Here is a 12,969-nt window from a genome sequence, read left to right as displayed (position 1 = left end):
CTCCAAATTGCAGCCTATTTGACCTCTTCTATAAACCCCACTGTAATGTAACTGATCATGCTTTATTCAATAATTCCCTGATGTGCCTCACCCTCTCAGTGTTCATCATCGAACAGGATCTCAGCTGACAAGCAGCCCTTTTTGTCACAGCAGCATCAACAGGATGTCTGATGCCAAAGTAAAACAATTAGAGAATTTTTAGAGAATATTAAAATAGTATATGTTGACTGTATATTTCTTTTAAAACAAAGTGATGCGTAAGTTGTGATTTGTTCATTCATTTTCCTTCATTATGCTCTTTTAAGTGAATCAGACAAATTGATTCATAAACATGAGGAAATTAAAAGATACTGTTAGAGCAGCAAGAAAAAAAAAAGAAAAATGTGCAAATATGCAGCAAAGATAAAGAAATCTATATAAATACAGAAGAAAAATAAAATAACAATAATAATTTCACAAACAAACAAAAAACAGTTCAATTCAATTCAATTTATTTTGTATAGCGCCTTTTACAATGAACATTGTCTCAAAGCAGCTTTACAAAAGACGAAAACAGAGAAAGGGGAGGGAAAAATGAAAATTAATAATAAAAAATAAAAAATAACTAATTAACTAGAAATAAGAATAAATTATTAAATTCTATAATTAGACTATTTTATCCCTAATGAGCAAGCCTGTAGCAATGGTGGCAAGGAAAAACTCCCTGGGATGGAAACAATTGCACTTGGTAACTATTATATTATTATTATATATATTATATTATTATAACTATTATTTAACTATTATTGCACAATATCTTTTTTTCTCTGTAATGTCCTCCCAAGGTCATCACTGCAACAAAGTTTCAACACATACTGTTCTCTAAATTACTGTAACATGGCCAGTCCAGCCAGCAAGCTGACCTTTTCCAACAGCTCACAACACCACACCCTCAGCAGTGCGAACCCAGTGCAGAGGATTTCACTTCAACATCATTTCCCACTTAGCACGAGTTCCATAAAATATTCACCATTCCATCAGTTCCCTGTACAGCATTTCACTTACCCGTGTGCTCTTACTCCATCATGTCCTCCATATACAGAGGATATAAAAAGTCAACACATCCCTGTTAAAATGGCAGGTTTTTGTGATGAAAAAATATTAAAAATAAATGAATAGGCCAAGATTTTTTTTGCAAGATGTCAGACCTCAGTGTAAAACTGCAACATATAAAAATTAAGTGAACCACAATCAGAAATCTTATGGGAAAAAATAAGAAATCTAAAACTTACAGTAACCTAATTTCATAAGTAACCTAATTGCACACCCCTGAACTAATATATTGTTATGATTTCATTCTACATCTTTTTTAAGAGTCTATCAGCATGGAACATCTTGACTCCTGGCATTATTTTCCCATTCTTTCTTGTAAAATCGTTCTAGATCCATCAAAATGTACAGGTATCTCCTGTGCATAGCTTGCTTCGGGACACAGATTATAAGTTGGATTCAGGTCTGAGCTCTGACTACATCATTCATAAACATCGATCTTCTTTTGGTTGAGCCATTTCCTTGCTGATTTGGATGCATGCTTTGGGTTATTGTTCTGCTGTAATATGAAATTCCTTTTCATCTTCAGCTTACTAGCAGATACTGGAAGGTTTTGTGCTAAAAATGACTGGTATTTGTAGTTATTGATGATTCCTTTCACCTTCATCACAGTTTTGGCTGGAGTAAAGCAGCCCTAAAGCATGATACTGCCACCACCATGCTGCACTGTGGGCTTTTATTGCACCAAACAAACAAACCGTTTGGAATTATATAATTAATATAACTATTGGATTTGGTCTCCTCAAACAACATGGTTTGGGTGATTTAGTTGAGCTCTGATGTGTCTTTTTTTTGTTAGAAAGAGCTTCTGGCTATCCATGATACCCCATAGCCCATGCATCTGAAGAACATGAGAGGTTGTTGTCACATTCAAAGAGTAATCAATACTTGTCAGATATTCCTGCAGTTCCTTTAATAGGTTTTCGTCTTGCCCTTTAATAAACATTGGAGGGCTGTCCTGATGGCCTTTACAGAGTTTCATTGCACATCTAATGTTTTGGAAATTCTTTTATATCTCTCTGCTGATTGATACTTCCAACAAGTGAGATACCATGCATGCTTTGTAAAGCTCTTTGGAGACCATGGCTTCAGCATGTATCCATGAAAATTATTTATACATGGTACATTTTCATGAGGATGGAAAAAATTCTAAAATGATTTATCTTTTTCATCACAAATACCAGCCAGTTTTACAGGGTTGTATAGACATTTAATATCCAATTTAAGTTCTTGCCTGTATCATGTTGTTCTTTGATAAGATTCATAGCCATCTATTGTTCAGCTATGCTCTCTCTTTTTAAATCTTTTTTTTAATTATTATCATTATTATTTGTTGTGTCCATTCAAGTTTGCTATGTTTCCCTTTCTGCCGTAGCTAAGAGTTATTTTGTTTAATATGAGAATGTTTTTCCTAATAAAAACTTGACTCATGATCCTTACACATTCTCTCAGTCACTGTTTAAGAGCGTAGTATCAATGGAAATTTAAAATCATATTATGTGAATAAAGTATAGTATTATAGTAAAGTAAAATGTTTTGTGAATAAAGAAACAAAGACTAAATGCCCTGCCTGCTGAGTTAAACGGATCAACACAGCAACAATTGTTTAACAGATTATAATCCAAAGGGTCTGAATCATTGCAATGAGTCATAAAGCTCATCACACACATGTGTGTAATATACAATGAGTTCAGTGCAGGGTTAGTCAAGGTGTGTGTGTGTGTGTGTGCAGTGGCAGGCCATGCATTTCACACCTTGGCCTTCACCGGTGTCCTTCCTGAATTAATCCACCTCTATACCCTCATTATGACGCCACGGCAATAGATACTAATCAACCATTAAATAGCAAAGTAAAAAAGAAATTAGGCTGCAGTATTTTACACCTCACAAGGAATAGTCACTTTTATTACAGTCCGCCTTGAAAATGCATTTGTAAGGATGTCTGCAACTAAATCAATTTCTTCTCCTCTGTCAGCCATTGTGAGTTAAAATATATATATATTTTATTTAGTTTCTGCAGTTTCTGCCTCTGACTACTCCAATTATCCAATCAAAGGACGGGAAATTGCTGACATAATCGTATGCCTGCTAGATGGCCCCAGTGACGCCAACTCGAAATCTGTTTGGTTAATGTAACAATTTCATTGCCACTTATTTTAAACTACGGATGCCTGCACTATTTATTCTAAAGGCCTTAAGGCAGATTTCTTTCACCCTGGCAACACATGATGTCAGCCACTGGCTGAAATATGATTGGATAAATACTCTTAACATAAATATACACTACTGGAAGCAGCGCAACCAAGAGAAAAGCTATGAAATGTAGAGAATAGACTATTGGGAATAATTTAATACACATTCATAAGAAAATATATTAAATATATTAATATGTAAGTCAGTGATTCAGATCACTGCTGTTTAGGCCAGCAGAGAAGTCCTTGTTGGCCCTGACGGTCCACCACTGTGTGTGTGTGTGTGTGTGTAAGAACACTGGAAAGGCAGGGTCTGCTGTTTGACCTGATGGCCTGTTGGAATTACCTGACGTTCTCATAGCGGTGGATGTAAATGCGGTGAAATTGATGCTGGAGATTCTCGTCTTCTACATTACTCATGTCATTAATCATCTCCAGAACCACGAACCGTGGCAACACTGACAACACCAGACGCTCCTGGCACAGGGGAACATGGGTAATCAAGTTCAGTAGCCTTCATTATTCACATGCACATAATAGCCCTTATTCATCAAAGTTGCACAAATATAAGCATAAATTTGAGCACACATGAATAGATCTACAACAATGATTCATGAAACTACATTCAAATGAGCACTGGTTTGAGAACAAATGATTAATCAGTCTCAACAAGCCTCTGCACCCTTCTCCCTTATTTACCTGTCATATGCATACACCACACCCTAATTTAGCCCATTATACTTCATACAAAAGTGCCTGTTACTCACGTGAAGGTCTAAGACCTTGATAAAGATTCACATCTGAGGATTCTGATTCCAACTAAGCCCCATCACCTACATTTTAATTTGAGATTCCTGCATATGCAAATTGTCTCTATCATTGTTAAAGTTTATTCTTATTGTTAGAACTTGCACTAGTCTACTAAATTATTATTATTATTATTATTATTATTATTATTATTATTATTATTATTACTGATTTTGTTTAGGTGTTTAATATGGTGTACTCAAATATAAATTATCATCATCCTACAGGGGGCACAGTGGCTTAGTGGTTTGCCTCACAATGCCAGGGTTGGGGCAAGATTCCTGCCATCATCCTGTGTGCATAAACAGTTTGCATGTTCTCCCTGTAGGGAGGGAGGGTGATCGACATCTTTAGATAGTCTTTAAATGGTCTAATGATTGGAAGGTTGTGAGTTTGAATCCCAGGCCCACCAAACTGCCACTGCTGGGCCCCTGAGCAAGGCCCTTAACACTCAGTTGCTCAGTTGTGTAAAATGAGATTAAAATTTCCCTTAAGGCCCTTAACACTCAGTTGCTCTGGATAAGGGCATCTGCTAAATAACAGAAATGTAAATGTTGTCTGTAAGTTAATTTGTCTTTATTTGTCACATATGCATTACTGCAAAGTGAACTTTTTTCTTCACATATACCATCCATGTGGGTTGGAGTCAGAGCACAGGGTCAGCCTTGATGCAGTGCCCCTGAAGCAGGGTGGGTTGGGAGCCTTGCTCAAGGGCCCAACAGTGGCAGCTTGGCGGTGCTTGGGCTTGAACCCACATCCTGCAGTCAATGACCTAGAGCCTTAACCCCTTGAAGCACCACCACCCCTGAAGAGTGTGTGTGTGTGTGTGTTTGTGTTTGCTCCTGCAATGGGTTTGCACCCTGTCCAGGGTTTCCCCCACTTTGTGCCCTAAAGATGGTAAGTGCTCGAGGTCTCCCATGACCCTGTGTAGGATAAGCAGTACAGAAAATAGATGGATTGATAGATGGATTATTCTACAGATATGGAGAATAAAAATTTTTTATTGTTTTTTTGTCATTTCAAGTGTTTAAGGCTCTGGGTTGTTAATCGAAAAGATCAGGGTTCAAGCCCCAGCACTGCCAAGCTGCCACTGTTGGCCCCCTGATCAAGACCCGTTGTGCTCTGACCCCAACATCAAAAGTTGGGATATGTTTGGATTTGTGCTTTCTTGATCTTTAGCTGTCTAATAGAGTCCTTTAATTTTTGTGCCTAAAAGCTCTATCTTCAAGAGAACCCCAGACCCAGGTGAATAGATAACACTATTCCTACAACATGATGCTGCCACCACCATGCTTCACTATGGGTATGTTCTTGGCTGCTAAGCTGTTGTATTTTTGCCCAAAATGTTCTATTATGGTCTCATCAGTCCATAACACTTGGTTTTAAGAAAGCAGATATGTGAAGAATATGAGGGTTTAATGTTGCATAAGGAATCTTGGCTCTCTGATCATTTTTCATGTTGTCCTTTCATCAAAGTCACTCTGGTGCCCAATTCTTTCCACTAGTTAATAATGACCTTCACAATGTTCCAGAATACTAATGTTTAGAAAATGATTTTGTACCCCTCTCTTAATACAGACCTTCCAACATTGAGAAAGGTTGAGAATACACACACACACAAACACACACACACACACACACAAGCATCTAGCTATATCCTCTCTCTTCTAGGAATTCCTGGCCCAGGGGAGGGAGAAAAAGTAATTGATTTAAAGATGAGAGAAGTAATCTCATGAGAAAGTCAGACAAAAAGAAAAGGTACTCAGACTCCTAAGGGAATATTTACCTTCCCTTTCTCACCGTGTTTCTCCTTTTCTCTCTGTCTCTTCCCCTCCCTCTGTCTTACAGAGAGCTCTCAGGTGATTTGTTGAAGGGGGTTCTATTTGCCAGTCAAGTGTGGCCTGTGTAAGTGTGTGTGTTTGAGTGTGTGTTTGAGTGTGTGTGTGTGTGTGTTTGTGTTTGTGTTGTTGCCCCAAGAGTGTTCTTGTATGATAATCTTACTGATTTTGTGAATATCAGCAATAGATACATACACAGAGTGATTTTCTGGTCTAGAGGGTCACATGAACAGTTATCTGTCAGGATGCTTTCCATTCTGTTCAAACACGTAAACACACAGCTTCATGCAGACAAACTAACCTGTCTCTGATTCTCAGTCTCCAGGCGGAGGCGAGCTTCAATGCACCTGCGTGTCTCCAAAAAGGCCTGCCGTTGAGCACGGTCTGCCAGGTAACTGATAAACACACCCGCAGTGTTCATACACAGGAACAACAACACCTGGGCACAGAGCTAGAGAGAGAGAGAGAGAGAGAGAGAGAGAGAGAGAGAGAGACCAAGAGAGGGACACAGAGACATATTTATAGCTTATATATATATATGCTAGCATTGAGCAATAAGAATCAGCCACAAACATCCATGTGTCTATGAGAATTAGTGTATGCATGACTGTGTATGTTTTTGTTTTGACAACCAAGCTGTACAAAGATAGAAATATCAGACATTGTCCATACACTTGGTCTCCTCATGGTAAAATAATGCTAAATTAAAAATTATGTAAATGGAAGGCCTTGACAATGACAGTAATATGTGTGTGTGTGTGTGTGTTAGTTTGTTTGATAAAGAGGGACAGATGCTTGTGTATTCCGATGTGTACTGTGTAATGATAGAAATCTTAATTAAATATTTAATTTGGAAGCTTCTCTCATCAAAACATTATAGTTGCTTGCAGATCCTATGAGCTAGACTATTTTTATTATTTATTTATTTATTTATTTACAGTATTTCATTATTTCATTTTTTTCTGGGTTACATCATAAGATGTTCATCACAGGGAAAGTCCATGTTCAAGCAGTATCAGGGTGACCCACTTCAAAAAGCACCAAAGAGTGTCTTGGGATTTCTACCAAAAATTCGCCTGAAATGTCAGCATCCATGCAACTCCACTCTCTTCTAAACAACCTCGATCTAAGTTCATTCTTCCAACAGCGGAAGAATGGTGACATCGGTTGATGTGAGCCAAACACCCATTCATTTTCTACAACAACAAGAACCTCAAATACCTCAAATGTCACTCACCCTAAGATGAGCTTGATGGACACTCTTCTTTACTAGATTAGAAAGGTAAGAAATTAGACAACTATAACTCTTTTATTAGCCAATTTCCAATGATTCCATCCCATCCCACCCATCTGTCCATCCATCCATCCATCCATTCTCTACATTGCTTATCCTGCTGGGTCATGGGGAACCTGGAGCCTATCCCAGAAGACTTGGGGCACAGGAAAGAGTACACCCTGGACAGGATGCAAGTCTATCATGGGGCACAATTGCACATTCTGATTTACACACTAGAGACAATTTAGAGATGCCAATCAGCCCACAATGCATGACTTTGGACAGGAGGAGGAAGCCAGAGTGCCTGGAGGAAACCCCTAAGGCACAGGGAGAACACAAAACTCCACACACACATGGCAGAGATGAAAATCAAACCCCTAGACCAGGAGGTATGCTAACCACCAAACCACCAGGAACCACAAAGAACCCAATTATTTTCAAATTATTCTTGTTACAATGGTCTTAGCAAACAATGTATCTTGCATGTGCTCCACTAACCCCAAACCTTCCTAACAACACCGTCTTGTCAGAGTTGTGGTTCATCACTGACAAAACTCAGGACACTGACTGCTAGTTCACCTAGGCTCTGCCAGATGTCCCTTTCAATCCTTGCTATGCTTTGAAAAACCTGGATGAATCACATTCTGCATTAATTGTCCAGAGGAATTCCTCCCATGGGGTAAATATGCCACAAACTCTCTGAGTCATTCAACCACCTGGCTCATACCTTTCCATTGTGTACTGAGCAACAACCCATCTTTGTTTCTCTGGATAGCCACACCCATTAATGCACCAGTTGTTGAGAACTGGTTTTGAAATGAACTCCAGTTTATGAACTGGCTGACTCTGTAAAGATGTTGACAAAGGAAATGAGATTTCTCAAGTATGGAATGAAACTCTTGCCCTGTGAAATCAGTCCTTCCACAATAATTCTGTTCTACTTCACCCATGTTATTAACATATCCCCAAGCTTCCGTGTTTCCTTTCTTAAGTCTTTTATTCCTAGAACACCCACTCTACCCACAACCTCATCCCATGTGTTTCAGTCAAATTCATATACTCATTTATGGTCTTCTGATTTCTAATGAAAATCAGTCATTTTACATACTTTACATAACCCAGAACCAGTGTCACTTCTGCTCACTCTGGCAAAGTATCCAAGTCTCATCTCCCTGTCATAATTTGTGTTTTGTCCATATCCTGTTTTAATAAAAACAGAAATACAGTCTGAAATTTTTAACGCAGTTTCTTATTTATCTTTGAGCCTATTTTGACAGATCACACACATTTCCCCCAAATATATTACATTATGTATGCTGCCTAAAATGTAAAATTCAGTGTTACACTAAGATTTTTATACAGCTGACTGCATCCATTCCTTACTCTGTGGTGTGTGACTGTTCACTGGAAACATGCCCTGTCTCACATCCATAGCCTTCCCAAAAAAAATGGCACTGGAACTTACAGAGAATTAAGCCCTCAGTCTCCTCTCCAATCACTCATCGGTTCACTGGAAAATAACAGACTTGCATCCAATTCCAAGCAGATTTAGCAAACAATATGCTCTGAAATCTGTTACAGTGAACAGCATTAGTGATCACAGTTTATGTGGAGAAGATCCATGAATTTTTTAAAGGATCCCTTTAGTCTGCAGTATAGTCTCTATAGTGTGAAATATGTAGCTGGCAGAATGACCAAGCATCATAAATGAAATTGTAGCAAAGGCTGGGATTTAATCCAAAAGTGAAAAGCTATTTATATGTATTTATATGTCATTAATTATTGATAAGCTTTTTAAAGATGCCATGCTACTGGTCCTGTTTCTTACAGACTTGGCTTGAAGGCTATTTTATCCAGTGTAACTTCCTCCAGTGGGTTTGCACCTGGAGCTAGGTATTTGGTAACATGTCAGAGGGGTAGTGAATACATAAGCTCTGTCCCTCCCCCACGTATATGTGTGTGTTTGTGTGTGTGTGCGTGTGTGTGATCCATCGCTCTGTGCAAGAAACTGATTGCACTGTTGCAGTAGGCAAAGTAAAAGTAAAATGTGTAAAAGCTAAGCAGGCAGTGGCAAGCAAACTGTAATACTACAATATTTGTTATGAAAGTTTTTTGTTACTGTTTTTCTATTCTGCACAAAAAACCCTGGGGTTTTACCCTGATTCTACTGTATTCTCTGAATGGCATACTGTTGGGCTTGTCACAGTATTGTTGTGGTCTAAAAACATTGTGGCCCCTCTTCATTGGAGTGACTTCATCTGAATGGCAGTGCTTCACTGCTTCTCAGTGCTGAACAATCAGTTCTGGTGCTTGCTGTACATCATCAACATAGAAATTATGCTTTTTTTCGAGTAGAGTTTGGGACAAAACTTTTCTATGATTCCATCTGATTTAACCAGACTATGCTTTAACTGTAGGAGGAATATAAGAAACATATAATCTTGAGACTTCTTCTTTGGGCTTTTCCCTTCAGGGGTCGCCACAGTGAATCATCTCTCTCCATCTATCCCTATCTTCTGCATCCTCAACACTTGCACCCACTATCTTCATATCCTCATTTATTACATCCATATACCTCCTCTTTGGCCTTCCTCTTTGCCTCCTGCCTGGCAGCTCCATGTCCAACATTCCTACCAATATACTCACTCTCCCTCCTCTGAACATGTCCAGACCACCTTAATCTGGCCTCCCTAACTTTGTCCCCCAACATGAGCTGTCCCTCTGATGTACTCGTTCCTAATCCTGTCCAACCTTGTCACTCCCAAAGAGAACCTCAACATCTTCAGCTCTGCTACCTCCAGCTCTGACTCCTGTCTCTGTCTCAGTGACACTGCCTCTAAACCATACAGCATGGCCAGTCTCACCACTGTCTTGCACACCTTCCCCTTGATTCTCGCCGATATTTTTCTATCACACAGAATCCCAGACACCTTTCTCCACCCATTCCAACCTGCCTGCACTCACTTCTTTACCTCTTTCCCACACTCTCCATTACTTAAGACCAAGTATGGTGTGACAAACTGAGGCAGAAAATCCTGTGGTCTCCCTTACAAAAGTGCCATTATGTCAAAAAATCTTTTTAGCATCAATTTGCCTGCAGCTTTCTATGAATCAAGACCTCAGTCAAGTGGATCCGTCATGGTCTGTGAGTGAATATCAACAAATGACGTCATATAACAGGTCAGCTGATGTGACCTTACCGTGAACTTACCAAGAATCATGAAATTTTTGTTTTGTTTTTGTTTTGAGTTTCTAAAAATGAAAATTAATAATAATTAAAAAAAAAAACATTGAAAGACCTTGGTGTGATTATCAACTTGTATTCGAAACACATTAAGTGGTATTAAATGTGACAGCATTTTTCCAGATCAGAAATAAACAAGCTCCAATGCAGAATGTAGAAGCCAAACTCCAGGAGAACCAGAAACTTTAAGCATATTACCCTCAATCTACCAACATTACAATGACTTCCAGTGAAATATCACGGTCATTATAAAACCTTATTTACTCCTCACAGGGTACCAAAGGAAACTTTCAGTCTATTCTGATCCAACAATCTGTGTGAATGTAAAGGTTTTCCTAAATATGGGATATCCTTCCTGGTAATGTTTTGGACCCAGACACACTCCCAGTCTGAAAACCTACTTGTTTAGTCATATAAATAATTCTTCTCTCAGATAAAGATGCAGATCTGGGCATTAATGAGTATTCAGGTCATCATTTAGGAGTATATGGAGTTTTAATATTGGGTGTGAACCTAAACTACAATATCATTGGGAGGTCTGGAATATATTTGATGTTATACGTGAACTTTTATAGCACTTGATTTAAATACGACTTGTGTGCTTTCAATCAAAATTAGGTCTAATAACATTATCAAGGCTCAAATATGCTGTTTGAGCATGATGAAGAGGTTTTAGACTGGAAAACAGCCGTGTGAGTGATAAACTGGTTTGCATAAAAAGGAGATTTTGTTCATAAGTGTTGATTGTGATTTAAAAAAAAAAAAAATAAATAAATAAATATATATATATATATATATATATATATATATATATATATATATATATATATATACACACTATATTACCAAAAGTATTCGCTCACCTGCCTTGAATCGCATATGAACTTAAGTGACATCCCATTCCTAATCCATAGGGTTCAATATGATGTCGGTCCACCCTTTGCAGCTATAACAGCTTCAACTCTTCTGGGAAGGCTGTCCACAAGGTTTAGGAGTGTGTTTATGGGAATTTTTGACCATTCTTCCAGAAGCGCATTTGTGAGGTCACACACTGATGTTGGACGAGAAGGCCTGGCTCTCAGTCTCCGCTCTAATTCATCCCAAAGGTGTTCTATCGGGTTGAGGTCAGGACTCTGTGCAGGCCAGTCAAGTTCATCCACACCAGACTCTGTCATCCATGTCTTTATGGACCTTGCTTTGTGCACTGGTGCACAGTCATGTTGGAAGAGGAAGGGGCCAGCTCCAAACTATTCCCACAAATTTGGGAGCATGGAATTGCCCAAAATGTCTTGGTATGCTGAAGCATTCAGAGTTCCTTTCACTGGAACTAAGGGGCCAAGCCCAGCTCCTGAAAAACAACCCCACACCATAATCCCCCCTCCACCAAACTTTACACTTGGCACAATGCAGTCAGACAAGTACCATTCTCCTGGCTCGTCCATCAGATTGCCAGATGGAGAAGCGCAATTCGTCACTCCAGAGAACGCGTCTCCACTGCTCTAGAGTCCAGTGGCGGCGTGCTTTACACCACTGCATCCGACGCTTTGCATTGCACTTGGTGATGTATGGCTTGGATGCAGCTGCTCGGCCATGGAAACCCATTCCATGAAGCTCTCTGCGCACTGTTCTTGAGCTAATCTGAAGGCCACATGAAGTTTGGAGGTCTGTAGCGATTGACTCTGCAGAAAGTTGGCGACCTCTTCGCACTATGCGCCTCAGCATCTGCTGACCCCGCTCCGTCAGTTTACGTGGCCTTGCTGTCGTTCCCAAACACTTCCACGTTCTTATAATACAGCTGACAGTTGACTGTGGAATATTTAGGAGCGAGGAAATTTCACGACTGGATTTGTTGCACAGGTGGCATCCTATCACAGTTCCACGCTGGAATTCACTGAGCTCCTGAGAGCGACCCATTCTTTCACAAATGTTTGTAAAAACAGTCTGCATGCCTAGGTGCTTGATTTTATACACCTGTGACCATGGAAGTGATTGGAACACCTGGTTCTGATTATTTGGATGGGTGAGCGAATACTTTTGGCAATATATATATATATATATATATATATATATATATATATATATATATATATATATATATATATATATACATATATATAAAATCAGCATGAAACATATGTGATGAAGTTTGGTCAAAACAAGTTTCATCTAAGAATAAATAGTTTTCTTTTTATATTAATTATTATTATTATACAATTATATGACAATATGGGGAAATAATTGTGGTGAGAGATCAAGGTATGACCAAAAGCAAGGGGACATCATTTTAAGACTGTATAAAAGGCTGCTTCATAACTGTATTGATTCAGATGATCTGCAGATGTCTCGGCTTTGTTGCTTCTCAATAAAGCCAGATTTTTTGCCATCCTAAACCCCTTGTCTTCAAAATGATTTATTTTTCTTTAGAAACATTTTCCACAACAAGGAATGCGAAAGAGAAAGCAACACAAGCCAGAAGGAAAAAAAACTTTCCAAACTGGAACATTACCTGGAAATGCTTTGGTC

The 12,969-nt window shown here is 38.9% G+C and overlaps 1 protein-coding gene across 2 annotated transcripts in view; it reads right to left on the bottom strand.

The window, feature by feature from the left end:
• Positions 1–12,969, bottom strand: part of adcy8 (adenylate cyclase 8 (brain)) — a 58,600-nt gene that overhangs the window by 32,072 nt on the left and 13,559 nt on the right. For both annotated transcript variants that reach the window (XM_058372690.1, XM_058372689.1), the window contains exons 2-3: positions 6,228–6,377; positions 3,628–3,758 (exon numbers count right to left, since the gene is read on the bottom strand). In XM_058372690.1, coding sequence (XP_058228673.1) covers positions 3,628–3,758; positions 6,228–6,377 — 281 coding nt within the window. The remainder of the gene's footprint in view (positions 1–3,627; positions 3,759–6,227; positions 6,378–12,969) is intronic.

Source organism: Hemibagrus wyckioides, linkage group LG20 (genome assembly GCF_019097595.1).
Source record: "Hemibagrus wyckioides isolate EC202008001 linkage group LG20, SWU_Hwy_1.0, whole genome shotgun sequence".
Taxonomy (NCBI): domain Eukaryota; kingdom Metazoa; phylum Chordata; class Actinopteri; order Siluriformes; family Bagridae; genus Hemibagrus; species Hemibagrus wyckioides.
The sequence above is the reverse complement of the archived record's forward strand: the minus strand, read 5'-3'. Positions and strand labels throughout refer to the sequence as shown.